This window comes from Polypterus senegalus, chromosome 9 (genome assembly GCF_016835505.1).
Source record: "Polypterus senegalus isolate Bchr_013 chromosome 9, ASM1683550v1, whole genome shotgun sequence".
Lineage (NCBI taxonomy): Eukaryota > Metazoa > Chordata > Cladistia > Polypteriformes > Polypteridae > Polypterus > Polypterus senegalus.
The window spans coordinates 181,402,031-181,429,593 of record NC_053162.1 but is presented as its reverse complement, the minus strand read 5'-3'; the positions used below and the strand labels follow the sequence as shown (position 1 = coordinate 181,429,593).

Below are 27,563 nucleotides of genomic sequence, written 5' to 3'. Positions count from 1 at the left end.
GTAAATAAATGGCGTCGCTCAAAGTAAAAAAAAAAAGAATAATATAAAAATAAGAGGAGGCAATGCTAAGTGACAAAGAATAACGTGAGGTCTGACAGTCAGGAGGACAGAAAAATCTAAAATCTGCAGGGGTCCCAAGGCCACGAGACCACCCAGCCACCCCCCAGGCTTCACATCGAAGACGTTTCTTGCGGGTGGTCGCCAGGTCTGCTCACATCTCAGGTGGGATTCTGGCCAACTCCTCTTCACAGATCTTCTACAGGACTGAGGTCTGGCGACTGGCTGGACCCCCTCCGTGACCTTCATGTGCTTCTTCAAAAGCCACTCCTCTGTTGCCTTGGCGATGTGTTTGGGGTCATTGTCATGCTGGAAGACCCCTCCACGACCCATCATCAGTGTTCTGGCTGAGGGGAGGAGGTTCTCGTGCCCGATTTTACAGTAGGTGTTGCCGTCCAGTGGCCCATCAATGCACCCTTAGCAGGAGAACAGCCCCAGAGTGTGACGTGTCCACCTCCATGCTGGACTGTGGGGATGGTGTGGTGTTCTTTAGGTCCTACTCAGCGTTTCTCTTCCTCTAAACACGGTGGGTCGAGTTGATGCCAAAGAGCTCCATTTTGGTTTCATCGGACCACCGCACTCTCTCTCTCCCAGGCCTTCTCTGAATCATTTAGAGGTTCACTGGACCTGTGCCTTTTTGAGCAGGGGGACCTCGCTGTCGCTGCAAGATGTTAAATTCATTATGGTGTAGTGTGTTACCAAAGGTGTTCTTGGTGACTGTGGTGGTCCCAACTGCCTTCAGGTCATTAACAAACTCCTCAGTCTTGGGCTGATCCCTCATCTTTCTCATCATCATCATCACCACCACCCTATTAGGTCAGATCTTGCATGGAGCTCCAGACCGAGGGCGATCGATGGATATTTTATATTTTTCTTCCCTTTTCTGAATAATCGCATCAACAGTCGTCGCCTTCTCACCAAGCTTCCTGCTGGTGGTCTTGTAGCCCACATGTCCTTTGACGACTCTTTGGTGGGGTGGACAGGTTGGAATGGAAGAAATGGAATCTGTGGGCAGGTGGGCTTTATACACGTCACGAGCTGAGATCAGGGGTATCTGGCATTGACTGATTGATTATAATTGGTGGGAGTCAGAATTCTGGTTGGGTTGTAGGGGATCAGATTCTTATTTCACTCCATGACATGCAAATCCGTTTTTAACTTTGATGTAATTGGTGTTGTCCTTGATATTCCATCTCTCTCCATTACAAGGAGAGACTCTTCATTTCCATGTGAGTGATTCAGCAGGGGATCCGATCCTAACCCCCCACCAAACCCCCCCAATGAATGACCCTCCCTTACTGAGCGTCTGCTCCCAGTAAAACAATAAAGTCGATAACAACAGACGAACCTCGCCTTCAAGAAGTGTGTAGGGTCTCCGTAACCCGCAATACAATTGTCAGGCATCGGGGGTCTCTGCGTTTGAACACCTCTACCAAACTCTCGCACGTTCAGCAATTTCACGGCCGAGCTTCCTTGGGGCTTGTGGGGGTCCTGACCAGACGCGTTCCTGACCGATGCCTTTATAAATCGGTGACACGTGCTGCCAGCTGCGTAAGACTCCGCTTTGTCACTTTTTTTCCCTCTCCAGACAGGATAATTAGGTTCTGCAAATGTCTTGAAAGAGGAAGACGGACCTTTGATCTCACAAGAAAGGAGTTCAGAAGCTGGCATTGAGGTCCATACATCTTTAAACGTCGAGGAAGAGGTTAGTATCTTAAAAAAAAAAAAATAATCAAGTAACGCCTTCCTCCATCACAGCTTCATTATCTTAATGGCTTTCATATGCCCAGGACCTTTTCACAACAAGGACGGCCAATAAAAAGCGCCGAGCTGTACACTTGGATACGACCGACTCCGTGCGCCATTTGCCCAGGCCTGGCATGAGGTTTTCTTGTATTTGCAACTCAGAAATGCATTTACAGCTCATTTGAAACGAGAGCTGGCGAGGAGAACACGCAGTCCAAGTGAGGCTGATGCTTCTGGGGGCTACTGGCCATACCCCTGAGGCACGTCTTGTGGGGCAGTGCCAAGGCGGTGAAAGCCAACCTCACAGGGCTCACCGAAAAAGAAACAAAAAAATGAAAAAAGATGAAGCTCTTCTGATATCTGGAGGGCACGACGTCAAACGCTGGTCCTGACACCCACCTTTTAGCTGCTGTGGCGTCGGGGCTAATCCATCTACTTCTATATAGCGCCTTTCATAGCAAGAACTATAACACTTGTCCTGTCTGCTGCTGTGGCGTTGGGGCTAATGCAATTTATTTGTGTGTGTAGCCCAAAATCACACAAGGAGGGCCGTGATGGGCTTTAACGGAGCCTGCCTCTTGACAGCCCCCCAGCCTTGACTCTCTAAGAAGACGAGAACCCCCCCAAAAAAAAACCCCTTGTAGGGAAAAAATGGAAGAAACCTCCGGAAACGCATTTCAAAGAGAGACCCCTGTCCAGATAGGTTGGGCGTGCAGTGGGAGTCAAAAAGAAAAAGGGGGTCAATACAATACAATACAATACAAGACAACACACAGAACAGAACAAATCTCAATACAGTATAAAAATAAACATTTTACAAGTACGGACCAGAATTCAATAGTAGACGATATCACATAAGAGGATTCTGATTTGTCCAGAGTCCTGGAGACCTCGGCCATCAAGCTGCCTCCCCCATTTGGCCAGTGCTGGGCCAGCCAATCCAATGAGAGGACCCCTCTACCCAATGATTCCTGCGATCCTCCATCAGGGATGACTTTACCTTAGGCAGGCAGAACAACATGGCAGGTGGGCTGCGGGCACCGAGTGGCACATTTGAGTACCAAGAAGAGAAACAGAATAGGTGAGGGTTATTATCAAATTCTAATTATCATGTTCCTTATGTTTTAGTGCTAATGACTGACAACAGAGATGCAGTCTGTACAGTTAATCAGCAGCTCTAGTCAGGGTGTGCTAAACTGAAGTTGTGAGTCTTCAGCCTGAGACCGAAGGGGCATCTCTTATTGTACTCCACAGTTTAGGGGGTCCTGTAACTAAAAGCTCGACCTCCCACTGTTACTTTATTAATCCTTGGAATCACAAGCAGACTTTCATCTTGAGATCTTAATGTGCGCTCTGGTTTGTAAGCCATGATAAGTTCAGACAAGTAAGCCGGACCTCGGCCATTTAATGCTTTATATGTTAAAAGGAGGATTTTGAAATCTGCCCTAAACTTAACCGGGCGGCAGTGTAAGGATTTAAGAACTGGAGTTATGTGTTCGTATTTTCTTGTTCTTGTAATAATTCTTGCAGCAGCATTTCGCATTACCTGTCAGCTGAATAAAGAACAGTTTGAACATCCAGTGAACACTGCATTGCAGTAGTCAGTCCTAATAGTAATAAATGCACAAAATCATTTCTCAGAATCCTATTTATTTAGAAAGCACCTTAATCCATCTACTTCTATATAGCGCCTTTCACAGCATGAACCAGAACGCTTGTCCTGTTAGCTGCTGTGGTGTCGGGGCTAATCCATCTACTTCTATATAGCGCCTTTCTGACAAAGAGATTTAAACATTAAAATAACGATGGACACTCGCAGGGTGCTAACCAATGGCCACCAATTCACACAAGCCTGCGATATACAAAGGCACTGAGGCTGACGCCCGTGCCCCCCTAACTGGTGCCAAAGCCAACGGTCTGGGCGCACACACAGCTACCCGGGCAGACTCCACTTGAAGGCCGAATGCGGGCCTTCCTCCTGATTTATCGCCAATGTGTTTCCTTCATCAACCCGTCAGACGTTCAGCTAGCGCCGCGTTGCTTAATGGTCTCCTCCGACTAATTTACATGAGGAACACTGAAGCGCAGCGGATCAAATAAAAGAAATCGCAGACGTGCTTCTCACAGGCAGCAGAATTAATGGTCTTCTGCGCTCCTTCAAAATATTGGAAGCAGATGAGTTTATCAGTAATTTAGAAAATCTGTCGTTCCTGACCAGCTTTTCACTAATGGTGCCAATTTCTGCTGCGAGTTTATAAATCGTATAATTGAAGAAGAAATACAAGAAATTAACAAAACAAAATGGGACAGTCGTCAAACTCCTCAAATCTGGGAAATGTGGGGGGTCAAAGTAGGCTTCCACCATTAAAAAATAATCAAAAAAAAAAAACAAAAAAAACAAATCAGCAAAATTTATATTTTAATAATTGTCAATTTTGGCAAATTCTGAAAAAAACTATTAAAGGCTTTGATTGGAGTATAAAGTGGTCTTTGCCAGTTTTTACATCTTTCAAAAAAAGTATCTAGAAAAGTAAAACCATCTGAGGGGGCTTTTGGAAAAAGAAAAACCGAAATGCGGCCCGGAAAGAAGACAAAGCTCTTCTGACATCTGGAGGGCACGACGTCACACGCTGGTCCTGACACCCACCTTCTATATAGCGCCTTTCATAGCAAGAACCATAACAGAGAGACTTAAACAATGAAATAATGATGGACACTTACAGGGTGCTAAGCACTTCATGTACAGGACCTGCCATACTGTCTGGGACAGTTTAACCTCAAACTCTCATCCATTGTTAAAAAATACAAATTAAAAATGTCCGACGTGTGATTAAAGTGCACATCGCAGACTCTCATTTCAGGGGGTCTGCACTCATTTCGGTCACACGACACTTTATCTCAGTCCCCCCATGTCTGGGCACAGCAATGGCAGGTCTGCTATTTAGTTCTTTGTCGCTTGTCCTTGACATGCAATGGCTGCTTGAAGTCTGCGATTCACAGACACCACCAGGTGCTGAGGGTCTTCTCTGGTGATGCTCTGCCAAGCCTCTAGTGCTGCCATCTTCTGCTCCTGCTTGTTTCGGGGGTCTTGTCCCCTTAAAGTTTCTCTTCAGCATATGGAAGCCCTGCTCAGTTGGATTTCAATCGGGTGACTGGCTTGGCCATTCAAGAATTTCCCATTTCTCTTTACCGTTGATGAACTCCTGTGTGCCCTCAGCAGTCTGTTTGGCTCTCTCTCTTGTAGGACGAATCGCCACCTGATGAGTTTGGTGACATTTACCAGAGTCTGAGCAAATCAGACGTTTCTACACACCTCATACTTCATTGTGCATCTGCCATCAACAGTTCCATCATCAGTGAAGAGAAGTGTGCCAGGACCTGTGCCAGCCATACATGCCCAAGCCATAACACCCCCAGCACCGCCATGTTGAACAGATGAGGTGGTCTGCTTTGCAGTTCCTTCTCGTCTCCACACTTTGCTCTTGCCGTCACTCTGATGAGGTTTATCTTCATCTCGTTGGTCCACAAGACCTTGTCCCAGAATTCTGCAGGCTCTCTGAAGTCCTTTGTCACAAAACTGTAATCTGCCATCCTCTGTATTTTGTGTTCATGAAGTCCTCTGCTGATAGTCGTCTCTGACACACACATATCGGCCCCCTGAAGTCTGTTTCTGATCTGTCAGGCAGGTGTGTTTGGGGGGCTTTTTTCTTGACCATAGTGAGGATTCTTCTGTCATCAGCAGTGGGGGGTCTTCCTAGGTCCACCAGTCCCTTTGTGATTGTTGAGGCCACCAGTGTGTTCTTTCTTCTTCATGATATTCCAGACTGTTGATTTTGGTCATCCTGAGGTGTCACTGATGTCCCCAATGGTTTTATTCTTTTTTTTTTCAGCCTCATGATGGCTTCTTTGACTTTCATTGGCACAGCTCCTGTCCTCATGTTGAACAGTGGCAGCTACAGACTCCAACTGGGAGAAACAAACCGAGGAGGTGTCTTATAAATCCATGAAACCCACCTGAGGAAATACAAACACCTGTGACGTAAAATGTCACAAACGTTATTTGGGGACTGTGTAGAAAAAGTGTGGTGTGACCGAAATGTCTGCAAATCCCCTTAAATGAGAGTCTGTAATGTGCACTTTACATTTACTTATTTGGCTGACATCTTTATCCAAGGTGACATACATTTAAGATACAATTGGTTACTGTGTTCTTTTGGTTTTCCAGTTGGAGCACAAGCAGTCACTCAGGTGTCAGTAGCAGGATTTGAACCCAAAACCTCGGGGTTTGAAGTCCAAAACCTTAACCGCTACAACCACTACTGCCTGCCACACTTGAATCACAATGTCTGAATGGATTGTTGGCAATTTTAAACTGTGGAACAGAGGGGGACAGGAAGGAAACAATAGGTCTTTGTCTCAAATAGTATGGAGGGCACAGACAGACAGAGTGAAAGACACTATAAGATAGATAGATAGATAGATAGATAGATAGATAGATAGATAGATAGATAGATAGATAGATAGATAGATAGATAGATAGATAGATAGATAGATAGATAGATAGAGTGAAAGGCACTATATAAAAGATTTATAGATAGATAGATAGATCGATCTACAGTTCATCCGGAAAGTATTCCCAGCGCATCACTTTCTCCACATTTTCTTATGTTACAGCCTTTTTCCAAAATGGATAAAATTCATTTTTTTTCCTCAGAATTCTACACACAACACCCCATAATGACAACGTAAAAAAAGTTTACTTGAGGTTTTTGCAAATTTATTAAAAATATAAAAACTGAGGAGAAATCCCATGTCCATAAGTATTCACAGCCTTTGTTCAATACTTTGTCGATGCACCTATGGCAGCAATTCCAGCCTCAAGTCTTTTTGAACATGATGCCACAAGCTTGGCACACCTATCCTTGGCCAGTCTCGCCCATTCCTCTTTGCAGCACCTCTCAAGCTCCATCAGGTTGATGGGAAGCGTCGGTGCACAGCCATTTTAAGATCTCTCCAGAGATGTTCAATCAGATTCAAGTCTAAGCTCTGCTCTGGCTGGGCCACTCAAGGACATTCACAGAGTTGTCCTGAAGCCACTCCTTTGATATCTTGGCTGTGTGCTTAGGGTCGTTGTCCTGCTGAAAGATGAACCGTCGCCCCAGTCTGAGGTCAAGATCGCTCTGGAGCAGGTTTTCATCCAGGATGTCTCTGTACATTGCTGCAGTCATCTTTCCCTTTATCCTGACTAGTCTCCCAGTTCCTGATGCTGCCACCACCATGCTTCACTGTAGGGATGGTATTGGCCTGGTGATGAGCGGTGCCTGGTTTCCTCCAAACGTGATGCCTGGCATTCACACCAAAGAGTTCAATCTTTGTCTCATCAGACCAGAGAATTTTGTTTCTCATGGTCTGAGAGTCCTTCAGGTGCCTTTTGGCAAACTCCAGGCGGGCTGCCATGTGCCTTTTACTAAGGAGTGGCTTCCGTCTGGCCACTCTACCATACAGGCCTGATTGATGGATTGCTGCAGAGATGGTTGTCCTTCTGGAAGGTTCTCCTCTCTCACAGAGGACCTCTGAGCTCTGACAGAGTGACCATCGAGTTCTTGGTCACCTCCCTGAATAAGGCCCTTCTCCCCCGATTGCTCAGTTTAGTTGGCCGGCCAGCTCTAGGAAGAGTCCTGGTGGTTTTGAACTTCTTCCACTTACGGATGATGGAGGCCACTGTGCTCATTGGGACCTTCAAATCAGCAGACATTTTTCTGTAACCTTCCCCAGATTTGTGCCTGGAGACAATCCTGTCTCTGAGATCTACAGACAATTCCTTTGACTTCATGCTTGGTTTGTGCTCTGACATGAACTGTCAACAGTGGGACCTTCTATAGACAGGTGTGTGCCTTTCCAAATCATGTCACATCAACTGAATTTACCACAGGTGGACTCCAATGAAGCTGCAGAAACATCTCAAGGATGATCAGGGGATACAGGATGAGCTTCATGGCAAAGGCTGTGAATACTTATGGACATGTGCTTTCTCAATTTTTTTATTTTTAATAAATTTGCAAAAATCTCAAGTAAACGTTTTTCTTGTTGTCATTATGGGGTGTTGTGTGTAGAATTTGGAGGAAAAAAAAATGAATTTAATCCATTTTGGAATAAGGCTGTAACATAAGAAAATGTGGAAAAAGTGTTGCGCTGGGATTACTTTCCGGATGGTCGGTCGGTCGGTCGATAGATAGATAGAGAGTGAAAGGCACTATATGATAGATATGATATATGATAGTATAGTAGGCAGGATAAATATTAATTTCAGTACAGACAGACAGTGAATGGTCTGACTTATCAGATAGTCTGTCAGCATTCCCAGGTAATTTGCGTCAAATCTTCTTCTTATCTAAACAGTCCTTCCCCGTTACAAGTCGCACTTAAAGTGTCAAAGCCCACGTGTTACCTCTCTGGTGGCGCTGCTGTCGCTGCTCTGCGCTGTGTCCACGAGTGGCGTTGGCGGTCCGCTGATGTGCAGACGCTCGTTTATCCGCCTGACGGTGACGCTCTTCTCGATTCTCACGCTGGACTCACAGATCAGAACCACCAACACCATATAAATATCACTAAAGGCAAACTTCGTTAAAACAGGTTTTATTCCAATCACTTTAATACACACTAAGAATTACACTTTGAGATAACCTTTCTGTAAAGTAAGAAAATTAAATAAATATAAAAAGGTACAATACCTACAAGTTCATACTGACAAACCTTTCATGAACTGCAAAAACTTTCAACATGGCAAAAAAAAAAAAATTAGTAGAGAAGTTTTACTTTCAGACAGCCATTTAGGAATTGTGCAAACTGTTGTCTTTTTTATTGTTTTTTTTTTTTGTTCCGGTTCAGAGTTAGTAGCAGCCAAGTGTAACGCTGCCTCCATAGTGGTTTTAAAGTTAGTCCTTAGAAAAGTAAAAACCCTTATAAAAGAAATGCGAGCGAGTGCATCATTTGTGAAGTCTGTGCAGAGGCAGAAGGTTGGCTGTGATTTGCAAAGAGCAGGAGAGGCCGACCTGCCAGACGGCGGCGCAGTGGTGGTCCCTGTCACCAGCCAGGCCACAATCGACAGACCACCTGCGGCTTTAGCTCACCTTGTGAGTCGATGCCCTCTCAACTCCTGGCACCTAAATTGTGTTACAGAGAGAGAGACCCGCTGGTGGGACCGGAGAGTCTGTGCAGACAGACAGACAGACAGACAGACAGCGCAGTGCTGCACACGTCTAGACAATGAAAACAAAACAATCAGAAATTTGAAACTGAAATATCACAAGCTGTGTCTCTACATATACAGAGTCCACGTGCATGTGAAGGTGGGCATCCTTACAAATACTTTAATTAGGAAGCACACTTTTTTTTTTTTTGTTTAATATGAATTAAAAATTCAAGGCAGACACACTTGCATAAATTAGCAGCTTTCTGCCTTCAACGAGTACAGAGATCTTGAAATGGCTTTTGTTTTTTCCATTTTCAGGCTTTTTAATGCTTATGAATGGCAGCCACACACGCGCACACACACACAGACAGACACACGCACGCACGCACGCGCGTTTTGGATACAGAAGCATCTGCTTTCTTAATACACATTTTAAAAATACATGCAAGTTAGTCAGAAGAACTTTCAACATAAAATATTCCACAGATGCTTAGCACATTTAAAGTCGGGTTTAAGGAAAGATTTTTTTTTTCCAGGAAATTAAAAAAAACGCGATATTAGCTTTAATCTAAACATTGGAAAGGACTGATAAGAGGAATCTGAGGAAAATGGCTTTTCATACTTCGGCTAAGCAAACGTAATAAAATGCAATAATAAAAAATGTGGTTAATTGAAGGGCTACACAGAAATATAACTGATTTGAGGCAATGCTTGAACACAAGAGGGCACTGAATTAATAAAGAACTGTTAAAAGTTTAATTTATATATATATATATGTATGTATGTATTGAGAGAGAGTAATATAAACACACACACACCTTACACATCGAGATGGGGACACAGATGAGACTCGGCTGTACACCAATGATCTCGACACACACAAGTAAATCGAAAGCAAATCCAGAGGACTGGAAGGGTCTCTCGTTCACAGTCTGAAAAGGCGCAGAACATCAAAGTGTTTCAGATTTGATTCCAACTAAATAAAATAACATACAAGAAACGAAACCAACGTCTGACTGAGGAGTTCAATGCCACACTTGGCATGCGATACGCTGGAAACATTCACAGTGGAATGAAAAGCAGCTATGACAGGGGTCCGTGCGTCGGGGTAAAAGAAATCACCTGACTGATCGATAAAGTCAGTTCACATGCACAAGACCCATGTGGCTCCTTCATATGAGTGCCACACGGGCGGCCATTTTGACATTTGGGCAAACAGAGGAGGTGCCGCCCGTCCACTTAGCGGGGTGGCGTGGGGGTCTCCTGGCTCTGGCGGGTCATTTTTGCTTGCCACTCTACCAGACAAGACCAATAGGATGAATGGGCCACAAGTGTCTGTAAAATGTGTGCAAAATAAAATGAAAAAGTTGGAGAAGGCTGTCCAGAAATGTGCAAACGTTCACAGATGGCCTCAAAGGGACACCAGATGTGACAGTCTGCCGCCGTCACCAAGTGACTGGCTGTGGTCAACGTCCACCAAAACACACACACAAAAAAAAAAAGAATCTCAACAAAGAGCAGTGCATATGAATGACCTACAGGGGGGGATCAAGAAGATGGCACTGCATTCGTCTCTCAAGGTTCACTGAATAAGCAAAACCCCACTTGAGAAGAAGAAAGAACAATAATGAGATAGAGTTAAATAAAAAGAACACAACTGGCAGAAATAATACTGGCTTAATAAAGAGAAACATAAAAACGAATCAACAAGAGCAGCAGAACTTGAAGTCACCGAAGGCCTTAGGGGGTGCGTGATATTCTGCCGGTGGACATTCACCTGCGGGCCTAAATATCAGCAGGCAGAGCAGCGACGCAAGCAGACGAGCCGCCCTCAAACCGCTCACATTGTGCACACGACTCTTCTTGGACACAAATGTAACATAACACAACCACAATGAAATCAAGATAAACTGTAGCACTGTTGAATTTGCATAGGCTCAAAGCAGTGTCTCCAAGACGCGGAGGCAAACTGAGTGGTTTACATTTGATTACGTGTTGTACATCAGGCTCACACACACACGCTCTCTTACACACACACACACACACACACTCACTCACGGCCGTGGGCTCGTCAGTAGAAGCAGGTAACAGCAAACAACAGGAAAACAAAACTCTGCACGCAGGGCTCGCTGCTTCACCACACCGCTTGCCGTGGTGCCTAATGGCGGACCATAATCAGCGTGGTGGTCCGTCGTGACGATCCAGTCCCGACACCGGAGACAAGCGTCACATCCATGGTGTGAGACAAAGCGCTGAGCACGGAGGGAGGCCTCTGCACCCCTTTAAGGAGTTCAGAAGAGTCCTCTCGTGTCAAGTCCGAGTCCTAGAGAAGAAGAAGTCCTGCGTCGTCATCCGTCCATAAAATTTCACAGGCCCCAAAAACGTGGGGGGGAAAAAATAAAAATAAAAGCACCTTTCATGGCTTGGCTCTCGTACCTGAGTCTCCCAAGAGTCTGAAGTGGCTTAACAAAGGATGACGTTTTGTTTGTTCCTCCACGTGGATGTAAAGAAAGGTCCGCAAAAAACTTCACACAACTGGCTGCGACTTCCTTCAAATGCAGGCAGCGGCGTCCACAGCACTCAACTGAGTAAAATACAACACTCGAGCTAAAAAGATGAAAATGTTACCACCACAATAATCACACAATGTTATAGTGAGCCTTATCATTTACAAATAAGGACAGGCAAAAAAAAAAAAAAAAAGTATTCAAATCCCAATAAAGAAAGACAATGGATGAAACAAAAAGGCAGCTTTGTTAGATGAGGAGTTATTCAAAAAACGGAAAGGAAAGAAACGCAGATTACGCCCAGCAATGCAGCGCCAACGGGGCAGAATTCAGTAGTAACATCCCTTTTGCTCTTTAAGGAAAGCCGCTGTTCTTCCTCAAGAGTCCGGATTCTCCTGCAGCCTGGTGGGACTCGGTGGGAGGCGGGCAGCTGCACTTTGCTCCGTCCGGAAACTGTAGTCGTACTGCAATGAGAGAAGACGGGGCAGAAAAATCAGAAGAGGCCAGAAATACGCAGGAAAGCAAAGCCCAATTGGGCAGCATTTTATCATTTTTTTTTTTTCTCATAATTATTCTTGTCATAGACAAAATCTTTAAGTTAAGGTTCAATTTCATGCAGTTAGGGTTGATCTGAATGGAGGGCAGGCTTCACAGAGATAAGCAGAGACGCGGCGCACCCACCATGAGAACGTCCTGAGACTGCGCTGTGAGAGCCTGAGAGGCCTTTTTGACTCTCTGTTTTACTTTGCTTTTAATTTTATTAAAATCAAATAACATTTCATACAAATAACTTAAGTTTTACAAAAAAAAAAAAAAAAGGTCTAAAACAAATCAACCCCCCACCCCTGAGAAACAGAGCTAGTCCAGTAGTGTAAAACATCATGCTGGTAAAGATAAGTAAACAGACACATTAATAAATGAATAAAGATAAATGGAGTAAAAGAGGGGAGAGAACCCGCTTTCTCAATTTAAATGCTTATTCTGAAATGTTATCGATCAGATCCTGCCAGGTTTTGAAAACGTTTTGCCCAGATCCTCCGAGTGCAAATTAGATTTTTTCCAATTTCAGATCATACATAACACCAGTAACGGCGCACTGGAATCACTTGACTTGAGCATTCCTGGTCTTCCTCCTCTTTCTTTCTCTGTACGTTTATCATTCGTTTGCTCAGATGTTGATGCACTTGCTGTTTCCTGAGCAGCTCTTCTTTTCTTCCACCCTAGCAGCCCGCTTCTTCTCTTCTTCCGTTGGCATCTTTTCGCATCAAAACTGATGAAGTCCGTGTTTGTGTTGCAATTACTTTGTACGTTTTCTTAATTTTTCACTTAAGCTTCAATCTACTTCAAGAATGATTTAAGATCTGAAGACGTATAGGAAGAGACGGTTAAGGTGGCAGGGATGAGAATGGCGCCCGTATGCATGTGCCACACTGCTGAGAGTTGATTCTACAGGGTGGTCCAGATCGCCTGTATGACTGATTTATGCGGGGACGATTCCAGTTCGGCGCGAAGACGATTCTTCATGTCGTCAGTTCACACACTTCTCAATGGCCCAGGATTTTTCGGGTGATTTTCTATGTAATAAACTTAATAAGTTATAGCGTAATTAAAATTGCATAATTAGATCTGGACCACCCTGTACAATAAAATAAAATATATATAAAAAGAGGAATAACCTTGGAGGTCAATCATCATCACCCTGAAAGCGGACAGTAGACGTCATGTAGTATATGTGTAGCAAATTTCAGGAGTGACAGGTGATTTAAAGCCACGGTGGCGTATTATATATAAAGATCAGTTAGCCAGTGACTGAGAAGAGGAGAGTTAGGATTCTTCCAGTGGAGCGAGATAAGCCTACGTGCCAGTAGTGAAGTAAAGGCCATTAGTTTGTTTGTCCTTCTCCATCACTTCCTGGGTCCTCCCTGCGTGGAGTTTGCATGTTCTCCCCATCTAGGCGTGGGTTTCCTCCGGGCGCTCCAGTTTCCTCCCACAATCCAAAGACATGCAGGTTAGGTGGATTGGCAATTCTAAGTTGGCCCTGGTGTGTGCTTGGTGTGTGGGTGTGTTTGTGTGTGTCCTGCGGTGGGTTGGCACCTTGCTCAGGATTGGTTCCTGCCTTGTGCCCTGTGTTGGCTGGGTTTGGCTCCAGCAGACCCCCGTGACCCTGTATTCGGATTCAGCGGGTTAGAGAATGGATGGATGGATGGATGGATGTTCTTCTCCACACACAGTTGTTAAGGGGTTAGGAGGGACTGGGACCCCCAGGCTCTCTGAGAGACATTTAAAGACTTTGGTCCAGAATGATGTTAATTTGGCGCAGGCCCAAAACACGTGACCCAGTGAGGCTGGAGCTCGATTGCAACATTCACAGGTTGGCTCTCGCCCCGGAATCATTTTGGACAGTTTTAAATGCGAGTGACGCGCTCGATATATCATTTTAAGTTGAATAATTGTATGCTTTGTGCATATGGAGCTCGAGTGAATTCTGTGCATGACTGCCTTCCACTCCTTTCCTGAGATGCTGAGTGAGAGATCCTTTCCCCACTGTACTCTGGGATCTTTGAAAGGGAAGGACTGTAAAATATTTTTAAATATTACGGAGATGTTGTCTGAGACTCATCAATATTTTTTCTGGCATAGAGGGAGGTGGGAGGTGAGGAAAATCGGGCAGGTTCTGTTTAACAAAATTTTGAATTTGAAAGTAGTGAAAGAAATGTGTAGCTGGAAAGTTAAATCTGGAGTGTAATTATTCGTAGGATGCAACAACGTCGTCTATGTGCAGATCTCTTAGTGATTTCATCATGAATGTTTTCCAGGTATTAAAAACTGAGTACGTTTGAGAGGGTGGGATAAGATGATTAACGTGCAGAGGTGCCACAGATAAGAGCTTCTCTACCTCAAAATACTTCCTATTCTGAGTGAGTGAAGCACAATTGGGTTGCTGGTGTGTGTTTTACTGTTCACGCGGTCTTGAAGGGAGTGAACCTGGACACTCGAGCCCTAAACACAACTTCACAGTCCTGGACTTCTTTTCTGTCTGTTATGATAAACTTCCTTCATTATCATAGGTTGAACCGTTTACTTTAAATTTCACTAAAACTTTTAGAAACAAAGACACCTGGACAACAACTACTTCTTCTGTATCTCGATGTTTTAGACCTCCCTGACTTTCTCGTATACGAAGTATAGGGAAAAGTATTGGAATCCACCAAAAATTCAATTTCGAGATTTTGATGAAATGTCGACATTTCAGATCTCCCCGAGTCTAAAAATACCATTGTTGGAATTATGTCTGTGTGTGTGTCTGTGTAAACACAATAACTTGAGGACGCTTTCACTTTGGTCAACCAAATTGTTCATATAAGTATTTGGTACAAAACGTCGATTTCTCTCAACTTCTGGGCTATTTCTGCTAACCGGAAGTGGTGCTTTACCTTTTTATTCATGCAGCTGCAGAGTCCAATTTATTCAACTTTACTTTTATAATAATTTTTCAACATGTTATTAACTAGCCATCCCCTGTGGCTCTGCCCACGTAGTAGTGAAACAGAACAAACTTTAAAAATCAATAAACACACAGGTATCGTTCAAGAAAATTCTAGAGAAAAAAAAAACCTCAATCTAAATCTGTTAAGTAGTTCTCTCGTTCGCTAGCTGAGTGGCTGCAAGATATGTCCTGAAGCCACCCCCCCCTCCACCCCAACCATAGTCTCTCTCTCTCTCTCTCGGATTCACACAAATAAATTGGTACCGCAAGTGAATTACGATACTTAGCGTGATGACAGAGGTTGCAAAATCAACCGGAAAGTTCAAGCAAATTAAAGAAAACAACACAAAAATGATCTAAATCTGTTAAGTTGATTTGATTTTGATGTACATAACATAAAAATAAAATCATTGTCTTGTGCTTTTCTCCACAAATATCCATCCCATATCCGAACATACGAGAAAGTTGATTTTTACACGGGGTCACTCGACTTCTCCAGTATTGGGAATTTTATGGCCGGTTGCTTTTCCTGACGCTGGAATGACTTTCTGGTAGCTGCATTTTGAACTCATTTTGTCTTAATGTAAGTTTCTATTAGTTATTTATTTTTTTGTATACTATTTATGCAATATTTTTCTTATCTATTTTTAATTTGTTTTTCTTGGAGTGTAATAACTTTTACTTGACACCTCGTAAAGTACTTTGAGCTCCCGTCATTTGCATGAAAACGTGCAGTGGAAACACGTGTTGTTGTTTTGAACTATTTGGAGACCCTCGACAAAGGCAGCTGTGATCCTATTGACTTTGAGGGGACATTTCATAGGTTACAGGGACCGATACAACAGCTTACTCAGATCAGATCCCTCAACCTGTCTCACCTGGAGGGCAGCGGAAAAGAAAAGTTCAACATGAAGACATGCGCTACACGCGCTGAAAGGTTAGCAAAGCTTCATTCACCACGTTCAGTTAACAGATGGCTGCCAGACTAAAAGACAGTGGAACCTCTGCTGTACCGTCCCTTAATCCCCTGAAAATAAGAGCACGACATTAGACATCTGATGTCATCGTATTCAAGGTCTTCCTAATCCTTTGCCTTGCACTTCCATGACACTCCACGCTCCTCTGCTCTTTATTGCTCTTGGCCAGTTGTTGTTCATGCAGTTCCAGAGCTTCTCGGCAGCTAAACCTTCAGCTTGTTGTAGGCGCTGTTTAAATACGCTACTTTTCCAGGGTCGAAGGTCCAGGTACCCTCTCTCTGTCCCTTAATTCCTTTGATCTGAGGGCACTACGTGTTTTCTTGCCAATGCCTGCAATAGCAGCCCTCCAAATCACAGTCTCACACACATGAAGGATGACAACATTCGGTACACCATCACGAGTTTGTTTATGCCGCGTTCTACTTGGAGATAGTGGAGGTAGTTGAGGAGTACAAGTATCTAGGGGTGCATACGAGCAATAAGCTGGACTGGTCCAGCAACTCGCTGGCCATATACAAGAAGGGTCAAAGTAGGCTGTATTTCCTAGGCAAGCTCAGATCTTTTAGTGTCAGCAGCACCATGCTGCGGATGTTCTATGACAGCGTGGTGGCCAGTGCCATTTTCTTCACTGTGGCATGCTGGGGGAGCAGCATGAAAGTGGCAGACATCAGGAGACTAAACAAACTAATTCAGAAGGCGTCCTCTGTGGTAGGAGAGAAACTGGACAGCTTGGAAACTGTGGCAGATCAGAGAATGTTGTCTAGGCTTCGATCTGTTATTGAAAATGCCAGTCAGCCACTTCATAGTGCTGTGGTTGGACAGACGAGCGTCTTCAGCAGTAGACTGACCAGCATCAAGTGCTCCACTGAACGTCACAGCCATCAGACTCGAGAACTCCTGTTCCGGTTACTCGCCCACACTTTAAGGCAGTGGTTCTCAAAACTGTGGGGCGCAAAGTAACTAAAAGGGGGGCACGAAGATGTGAAAAAAAGAAAACAAGAATCAAAAATATGAAAAATACATCTATTGAAACCAAAACAAATGAACTTTGACTACATTCTGATACTAGAAAAATAAATAGAGAGCTAGATAAATGTCGATAAAAGCTAAGTAGGTATAATAAAATATGCATCTATGATATATCATTAATTAAAAAAAGAACAAATTGGTATTAGTGTGCTCCTTTAAAAAAGAAAAAAACGTCAGGGGGACGCGATTAAAACTGTTATGAAAACTCGGGTCGCAAATACGTAAAGGTTGAGAAACGTGGCTCTAAGTTATTACCCTCTTTCTTTACTGGATATCCAGGTACATTTTCTCAAGTACTTGAAATGCGCAACATATTATCTGATCTTGTGCAATAAATTGTCTGCTCTTCACAGGAGAATAACCCGATTTGTTCTCAGAATGTGCGACACTCTGCACTCTAGTTTGATTCTTACATTCATTATACTTTATTTTTATTTCCATGATTACTTTATACTTGCTCTTAGTGTAACATGTCCCTTGTCTCTTATTAAGTTGTAACATAAGTAATTTCCTTCGGGATTAGTAAAGTTTTCTGATTCTGATTTGAACTGGGCAGTTGGAATTTTCAATTGGAAAGCCTCCACATGTTGGATGTCCTACTGGTCTGTGAAGTCCGGGTTTGTCCATCTGCAGATTACGACGTCAATCCAAAATGGCAACACACACCACAAACTTTACTCAAGGCTGCAGGATTATACTGTTTAATAGCACTTTTTGTGACTTACTAAAACTGGCACACACAGTACTGTCCAACCTCTACCTGTGCACATGCTGCTCTGGTGTTTGGATACGCAAAATGCCAAGTAACGCTTTACCATCACCTGGCATTTACTTTGAAAAAGCAGCACAGCAAAGCTTTTACTGGAGGAGTCCATGTTTGCTTTCTGAATGTTTTACTAGAACACAACTGCGACGTGACGTGACATCATTCCTGGATCAGCAGAACAAACAGGCCACTAATTTAATAAAAGGGTTAAGAATGCAAACCAACAGCCATGGTGGGCTTCTGGACCAGAGTTAAGGACCCCTACATTAGACCACCACAGCCCCACACACCTGCTGACGAGGTGTCCAGTCTGTTTTTTTTCTCTCTGCCGCTACGACTGGCGACGCACCCAGGCACGGTGGTCGTGTGCAGAGTCTCTGCAGCTTGGGACTCCTTCGGAGTTCTCAGAGGTCTCTTGGTGGTCTCCCTCGCTCATCATCTTCAGCGTTTATATGGATGGCCTGCTCTAGGGTGCTGTCCTCTCTCCATTTAACGACCGATTTGAATGGATATTCAGTGTCTCGGGCAGTTCCTTGATTCCTGACTTGTGCTTTTCAATCGCCTTCCCTCACAGAGTTCTGTTGTCTTCATTGTGAAGGTTACACCACAACTTGGGCTTTTAGAGTGCAATCAACTGGAACGCAGACTAATGAAGGAACTTCTAAAAGCTACTGGGTGCCCAAGTTGGCAGATACTCACATCACTAATTATTTGTGCGTTTAACATTTGTATTTAATTTGGACCACACTGCAGTGACTTCTTATCACTTTGACAGTCTGTCGATCAATGTTTGAAAAGCCAAATGAACTCCATGGTGATTCAATATTATATAGCAATAAAATATGAACGATTCCAATTGTACTTTTTATAGGCCGTGTTGTAAGGCTGGAGTGTGCTGAATGATTTGCAGAGGGTCACACAGTGAAGAACATCAAGTCGGTTGGTTACAAACCCTTAAGCACTTCTATGTTAACATCACTTCAGCACTGTCATATACCAAACGAGGACTGATTACTGAGTAAATATGTGAAGAACTGATTCACGTCACTCCTCACATTGACCGTAACAGATCACTTTCTAGGGGATTCCTCTGCCTTGTTTGGTAAAAGCACACTAAACAAAAAGATTCATCACTTTTTTTAATGCACTGTAAATCTTCTTTTCTTAATCTCACAGTTTCAAATCTCGATGTATCCACTAAGTTGTTTTATGCTGCCATCTAATGTTTGTGTACGCATTGTGTTTTTTTGGGGGCTTACCATTAAAGCTCATTTTTGTGTAAATGCTGCCCTTCTGTGGTAATTGATGGTACTACATGACAAAACTCCTTAAAGTAGCCGGACACCAGCAGCATCTCTTCTTCTTCTTTTAGCTGCTCCTGTTAGGGGTTGCCACAGCGGATCATCATCTTTTCATATCTTCCTGACCTCTCCATCTTGTTCTGTTACACTCATCACCTGCATGTCCTCTCTCACCACATCCATAAACCTTCTCTTAGGCCTGTCTCTTCTCCTCTATCCTTAATTTCCTTCTCCCAATATATCCAGCATCTCTCATCGGCACATGTCCAGACCAACACAATCTCGTCTCTATGACTTTGTCTCCAAACCGTCCAACCTGAGCTGACCCTCTAATGTCCTCATTTCTAATCCTGTCCATCCTCGTCACCCCCAACATCTTTAACTCTGCCACTTCCAGCTCTGGCTCCTGTGCCACCGTCTCCAGCCCATATAACACAGCTGGTCTCACTACCATCCTGTAGACCTTCCCTGTCACTCTTTCTGATACCCGTCTGTCACCAATCACTCACTCCTGACACTCTTCTCCACCCTGCCTGCACTCTCTTTTCACTTCTCTTCCACGATCCCTGTTAAATTCCCTTTATTCTTATTAGGCACATGTCCACTAAATAGGGTGTGGTTAACAGACTAACAACTGATTTAAAGGAATATCACTTTAGATTTACATATTTCAGCAAATATCAAAAAAACAAAGACTTCATTTTTTCGAGAGAACAAGCTGCTATCTAAAATGCAACACTGATAAAAGTACAGAGAGATTCGCTTGAGAGGCCACGAATATTCTGTAATGACTCTCGCTATCTGAACAAAACAATGTGCTCCTCGGTATACGGAGCTTCAAACAAGCCGGGATGTCCCCGCATCGGAGCGATAAGATAGGCACCAGAAAGCCATCATGACGTTTAACCTCCATTTGCAACAGCTGGGTGCCTACCACCTGCCCGCACCCCTTCACTCAGTTACTCGACTTCTCAGCAGGATGGTGGTGTACAGTGTCGAGCAGAGAGTCTTCATGGTGCCAACCTATCGGGTCACCAGTTCGTGTAAGTGATGTCAGAATCGACTGGATGATCGCGAGTTAACAGAAGGTTACTAACAGCAAGATGGAGCCAAGTGTCATACATTGGCAGAAATTGAGGCATCCTTGGGCAACAGGGTCACTTCAAAGGGGCTTTGGCCACCACGGTCACCAGATCAGACACATCCGGACTTCTTCCTTTTGGGGGGTCTGCTCAAAGGAAAAGTCTATCAGAACAACGGATAAATCTGAAGGAAAACATCCAATGTGAAACAGCGATACGTTCAGGAACACGGAGAGCCGTGTCGTGATGTGTGCGTCAGAAAACGGAAACCACTTCCAGCATCGCATGTAATGGAATCGATTCCACAGACGTCAAGGTATAGAGAGGATTTGTTTGGTTCAGATTGCTTCATCCTAATGGGAGTTACAACAGAATATTTGGGGCCTCTTTTGAGTGAATCTCCCAGTTTTAAATTGCTTCTTCAAAATGGATTCAGGTTTTTAAGTTGAGAACAACCTGTGCTCTGGTCTTGACAGTGTTCTGGCTGGACGTGGCCTTGTGCTCACCGTGATGGTCGATTATAAATTACAACGTCTTCGGTCTCACAGTGCATTGAAACAGACTAACTGTCAGCTAACCACACAGACGTCACCTAAAGTCTGTCAAGGGTTTGGGAGTCCCGAGACGCCCCCTTGAGGCTACAACTCCTGAAGTTTCTGGAATTTCAGACAAACAGCCACTGCATTAGAATGAAATTCATTGGACGGTACAGACTGATAGGCCTTAAGAAAGTAATTGTCACTCCGACATCACATGTAATGAAGACCATAGAGTGGCTGCTGCTTCACCATCTGAGGCCACAGGTCTGCCGTGCCCTCGACCCTCTGCAGTTCACATACCAGGAGAAGGTGGGAGTGTTGGATGCCATCATCTGTATGCTACACCGATCCCTCTCCACGTGGACAGAGGCAGTGGTGCTGTAAGAATTATGTTTCTGGACTTCTCTAGCGCCTTCAACACCAACCAACCTCTGCTCCTTAGGGACAAGCTGACAGAGATGAGAGTAGATTCACACCTGGTGCCATGGATTGTGGACTATCTTACAGACAGACCTCAGTATGTGCGTCTTGGGAACTGCAGGTCTGACATTGTGGTCAGCAGCACAGGAGCACCGCAGGGGACTGGACTTACTCTGGTCCTGTTCAGCCAACATACATCAGACTTCTAATACAACTCAGAGTCCTGCCACGTGCAAAAGTTCACTGACGACACTGCTATGGTGGGCTGCATCAGGAGTGGGCAGGAGGAGGAGTACAGGAACCTAATCAAGGACTTTGTTAAATGGTGCGACTCAAACCACCTACAACTGAACACCAGCAAGACCAAGGAGCTGGTGCTGGATTTTAGGAGGACCAGGCCCCTCATGGACCCCGTGATCATCAGAGGTGACTGTGCAGAGGGTGCAGACCTTTAAATACTGGGAGTGCAGCTGGATGATAAATTGGACTGGACTGCCAACACTGATGATCTGTGCAAGAGAGGACAGAGCCGACTATACTTCATTATACTTCATTTATATCGGAATGCCTGACACGTTATATTCCAAATCGTAGCCTTAGATCTTCAAATGAGTGTCTCCTTATAATTCCAAAGGCTAAACTTAAAAGAAGTGGTGAGGCGGCCTTCTGCTGTTATGCACCTAAAATCTGGAATAGCCAGCCAATAGGAATTCGCCAGGCTAATACAGTAGAGCACTTTAAAACACTGCTGAAAACACATTACTTTAACATGGCCTTCTGATAACTTCACTTTAACTTAATCCTGATACTCTGTATGTTCAATTCATCATAATAACTATTCATAGTGGCTCCAAAATCCGTACTGACCCCTACTCTCTCTTCTGTTTCTTTTTCCGGTTTCTTTGTGGTGGCGGCCTGCCACCACCACCTACTCAAAGCATCATGATGCACCAACATTGATGGACTGAAAGCCAGAAGTCTACGTGACCATCATCATCAGGTCCTTCGATGAAAACGCTAAATACAAAGAGGACTGTTTGATTTATGTTAGGTAGATTGCCCAGAGGGGACTGGGCGGTCTCTTGGTCTGGAACCCCTACAGATTTTATTTTTTTCTCCAGCCTTTGGAGTTTTTTGTTTTTCTGTCCACCCTGGCCATCGGACCTTACTCTTATTCTATGTTAATTAATGTTGACTTATGTTTATTTTTTATTGTGTCTTCTATTTTTCTATTCATTTTGTAAAGCACTTTGAGCTACATTTTTTGTATGAATATGTGCTATATAAATAAATGTTGATTGAATGTTGATTAGAAGGCTGGTGTCCTTCAACATCTGCAATAAGATGCTGCAGATGTTCTATCAGACGGTTGTGGCGAGCGCCCTCTTCTACACGGTGGTGTGCTGGGGAGGCAGCATAAAGAAGAGGGACGCCTCACGCCTGGACAAACTGGTGAGGAAGGCAGGCTCTATTGTAGGCACGGAGCTGGACAGTTTGACATGCGCGGCAGAGCGACGGGCGCTGAGCAGACTCCTGTCAATCATAGAGAATCCACTGAACAGGATCATCTCCAGACAGAGGAGCAGCTTCAGCAACAGACTGCTGTCACTATCCTGCTCCACTGACAGACTGAGGAGACCCCACACTATGAGACTCTTCAGTTCCACCAGGGGGGTAAACGTTAACATTATACAAAGTTATTGTCTGTTATACTGCATTGTTATCACTCTTTAATTTAATATTGTTATTATCAGTATGCTGCTGGTGGAGTATGGGAATTTCCCCTTGGAATTAATAAAGTATCTATCTATCTATTATATAGTGTCTTTCACTCTATCTATCGAAACAAAACCACCAGTCAGAGTGGACCCTCAAGGACTACATGCAGTACACCCAATCAGGGGCTACAAAGATCCAGATATTAAAAGTTGTGTCACAATATGTCCATAAAGTGTCCAATACTACAATGACTTACTCTGAACTGCACTCTTGTATGCTTAGTAAAGGACTTTGTGATTCTGTGTTTTACAAAACAAGACAGACTGACTGACCGATAAGAGGAGACCAAAGCAGCACGTCTTACTGACCCCACAGCTCCAGGGTTCAAATGTGCGTCCCAAACTACCCGTTTCTAGTAAACACGTCCTCCCCGCATGTGTCTGTGTATTTGTATCTGGGAACTCAAGCTTTCCATCGACATCCACAAGGTGTGCGTCATTAGGTTTGCTGATACTTGTACATCTGGCCCTATGTGAGTGTACGCATGTCAGGGTCCTTCAGTGGAATGGCTCTCCACTCAGAATTGGTTCCTTACTGTTCAGGCCTCCTGCAGCCCTGCTTCAGATTAGGCAGATTTGAGGATTTCACAAAGGTTTCCCATTCCACCTTATATTCACATCTCAAAGAGGGGCTCTGGCAAATTCAAAATGAAGGTAGGTGTGAACGAGTGTGTGTTATGTTGCAGGATACTCGTCGATAGCTGCCGGGGCCAAGTGCTTGTAGCATCAGCTCCAGCTCCCAGTGGCAGTTGATAGAATAAGCAGAGCTGGATGGACAGACAGATAGACAGACAGGCAGATGACGAAGGTACTCTTTTAGTTTATTCCAACTATGTAAGCAAGTCATTGTAATCCTCATCATGTTGTTTCAGGAATGTCCAATGAAGGCAAAATCATGATAAATCCATTAAGATAACTTCTAAATGTATCAGAAACTGGCAGCATAACTGTCATATGGAAATTGGGGTAAGGAGAAATCAGGGAAGGGGGATTTGTGCCTTCTTTTAAATAATTTACTCTTGTGTTTATCATTGTACTAGAGCAGGGGTCCTCAATCACAGTCCTGGAGGGCAGCAGTGGCTGCAGGTTTTTGTTCTAACTCGGTTGCTTAATTAGAAAGCAATTCTTGCCAATAATTTAATTTCATAGCTTGTTGGTGCTTTAACTCTGCTATGTCAGGTCATTCTCAGATCTTCGATTTTCTTCCCCTTTAAGGATATCATATAAATGGTTTGAAGGCTAAAATTGAGGAGTAATTCACAGTCCTTCACTTTTTTCTCTTCACTTTCCTTCCAACTATTTAATTTAACCCAATAGTGCATGATAAACACACACAGGTGTCAATGGTAACAAGCTAAATGGAGAAATGCAGGTCTCTTTTGTCATTTTCATGTTATTGCTAATTAGGAGCCATTTAAAAACCAAGAATACGGCTGTTTAAGACTAAAATAAGCAATAACGGTTCAAAATCTTAATGAGCGAGACAACTAAAGTGAAGCAGAAGTGTTACTTGAGCAATAAGTGCTTCTGATTAAACAACTGGGTTGGAGCAAAAACCTAGAGCCACTGCGGCCCTCCAGGACCGTGACTGAGGACCCCTGTACTAGAGAATGGCAATGTGTTGTAGGTAAGAATGCTGCTACAGTACCATTACTACAAAGTAGTGCCAGTTTCCCAGGCTCCTAAAATGTGTCTCTAAAGATCGAATTCCTAACACCATCCAATAACTTATTATATCACATTATTAAAAACACCTGTACCCTGCTTATCTGTGCAATTATCTAATCAACCAATCATGTAGCAGCAGCATAATGTATAAACGCATGCAGACACAGGTCAGGAAGTTCAGTTAATGTTCACATTAAACACCAGAATAGGGTCGAGGGCTACAACAACAGAAGACCATCCTGTCAGCCAAGAATAGAAAGCTGCGGCTGCAGTGGGCACAGGCTCACCAAAACTGGACAGCTGAAGACCAGTAAAACACAGCCTGGTCTGATGAGTCACAATTTGGCACCATCAGTATGAATTCACGCATCTCACCTGCCTTATGTCAACAGTCCTAGCTGCTGCTGCTGGTGGTGGTGGTGGTCTAATGGTTTTCTAAGCATACTCTGTGCCCATTAATACCAATCATGCAAGCGAACTATGATACTTGGCGTGATGAGAGAAGTCACAAAATCACCCAAAATCTTCAAATTATACAACATCCAAAAATCAAATCAAAAATCCTGAAGAATTGATGGACAAAAATATAAAAAAAGATATTGCAATTGTACAATAGACCCGAAAACATACAAGTCAGAAAATGAACACACAACAATTAAGAAAAGCATCTAATAATTAATGCTGGAAGAAAGATAACAGGGGGACTGTGTGCAAATGAGCGGGTTGGCATCAAACTAAAAGAAGTGGGGATTCTGGGTGTGGTGTGTCGATGGGTGCAAATTGGCTCAAACACAGGAAGTGACGGATGACGGTGCGAGGAACCTTATCAGAATTGGGTGATGTTAAAAGTGAAGTCCCACAGGGGCCAGTGCTGTTTTTAACATACAAAACTGATCCGGACGGGAATATGAAGAACAAGCTGGTTAAGTCTGCGGATGATGCCAAACTTCAGCCTCACTACAAACCAAGAGTGAAGGCGCTACCTACAACCACACGCTCATTCAGGAAGTGGTCCCCTGAGGCAGAGAAGGCTCTGAGTGACTGCTTTGGAACCACTGACTGGGATATCCTGCAGGGGTCACATAGTGAGAATATTGAAGAGGCTGTTGACTGCACAACTGATTACATCAACTTCTGTATGGACATTGTAGTTCCAGTAAGAACAGACGTTGTTATGCTAACAACAAGCCATGGATTACAAGTGACATCAAAGGCCTTTTGAACCAGCAGAAAAGGGCTTTTAAAGGCGGTGATCAGCATGAGGTCAAGCACGTGCAGAAGGAACTCCGAGTCCAGCTCAGGGCGGCAAAGGAACAGTACAGGAGAAAGCTGGAGCAGAAGTTGCAGAATAACAGCAAGAAGGAAGTGTGGGATGGGATGAAGATTATAACTGGCTGCAGCTCGAAGCGGGGTGCCACCATCGAGAGAGACATGGAGAGAGCAAACCAGATGAACAACTTCTTTAATAGGCTTGACCAGCCTAACCCACTCTCACCTCGGAGTACTGCATCTTCCAACCATCCTTCTGCTGATACCATCATAGGAGAGACATCCCCACCCACAATCACAGCAGCCCATGTGATAGAGAGCTGATGAGACTTCATGCCAGCAAAGCAGCGGGTCCAGATGGAGTATCATCACGACTGCTGAAGGCCTGTGCGCTGGAGCTGGGGAGTCCTGTACAGCGCATCTTTAACCTGAGCCTGGAACAGGGGAGAGTCTCGAGGCTTTGGAAAACATCTTATATCACCCCAGTCCCAAAGGTATCAAGTCCTAGTGAGCTGAATGACTTCCGGCCTGACGCTTTGACATCACATGTGATGAAGACCATGGAGCGGCTGCTTCTTCACCACCTGAGGCCACAGGTCCGCCACGCCCTCGACCCTCTGCAGTTCGCATACCAGAAGAAGGTGGGAGTGGAGGATGCCATCATCTGTATGCTACACCGATCCCTCTCCCACTTGGACAGAGGCAGTGGTGCTGTTAGAATTATGTTCCTAGACTTCTCTAGCACCTTCAACACCATCCAACCTCTGCTCCTTAGGGACAAGCTGACAGAGATGGGAGTAGATTCACACCTGGTGCCATGGATCGTGGACTATCTTACAGACAGACCTCAGTATGTGCGTCTCAGGAACTGCAGGTCTAACATTGTGGTCAGCAGCACAGGAGCGCCGCAGAGGACTGGACTTTCTCCGGTCCTATTCAGCCAACATACATCAGACTTCCAATATGACTCGGATTCCTGCCACGTACAAAAGTTTGCTGACGACACTGGAGTGGGCAGGAGGAGGAGTACAGGAACCTAATCAAAGACTTTGTTAAATGGTGCAACCATTTAACCAAACCAACCAAGCCAACCAAACCACCTACAACTGAACACCAGCAAAACCAAGGAGCTGGTGGTGGATTTTAGGAGGCCCAGGCCCCTCATGGACCCTGTGATCATCAGAGGTTACTGTGCAGAGGGTACAGACCTATAAATACCTGGGAGTGCAGCTGGGTGATAAATTGGACTGGACTGCCAATACTGATGCTCTGTGTAAGAGAGGACAGAGCCGACTATACTTCATTAGAAGGTTGGCATCCTTCAACATCTGCAATAAGATGCTGCAGATGTTCTATCAGACAGTTGTGGTGAGCGCCCTCTTCTACACGGTGGTGTGCTGGGGAGGCAGCATAAAGAAGAGGGACGCCTCACGTCTGGACAAACTGGTGAGGAAGGCAGGCTCTATTGTAGGCACGGAGCTGGACAGTTTGACATCTGTGGCAGAGCGACGGGCGCTCAGCAGACTCCTGTCAATCATGGAGAATCCACTACATCCACTGAACAGGATCATCTCCAGACAGAGGAGCAGCTTCAGCGACAGACTGCTGTCACCGTCCTGCTCCACTGACAGACTGAGGAGACCCCACACTATGAGACTCTTCAATTCCACCTGGGGGGGTAAACGTTAACATTATACAAAGTCATTGTCTTTACCTGCATTTTTATTACTCTTTAATTTACTTTT

The 27,563-nt window shown here is 44.3% G+C and overlaps 1 protein-coding gene across 3 annotated transcripts in view; it reads right to left on the bottom strand.

Moving 5' to 3' along the window:
* Window positions 1-8,423: 8,423 nt before the first annotated feature.
* LOC120536085 (multivesicular body subunit 12B-like) overlaps window positions 8,424-27,563 on the bottom strand; it is a 270,910-nt gene continuing 251,770 nt past the window's right edge. For all 3 annotated transcript variants that reach the window (XM_039764453.1, XM_039764455.1, XM_039764454.1), the window contains one exon: window positions 8,424-11,966. In XM_039764453.1, the coding sequence (XP_039620387.1) occupies window positions 11,880-11,966 (87 nt within the window). In that variant the 3' untranslated portion in view covers window positions 8,424-11,879. The remainder of the gene's footprint in view (window positions 11,967-27,563) is intronic.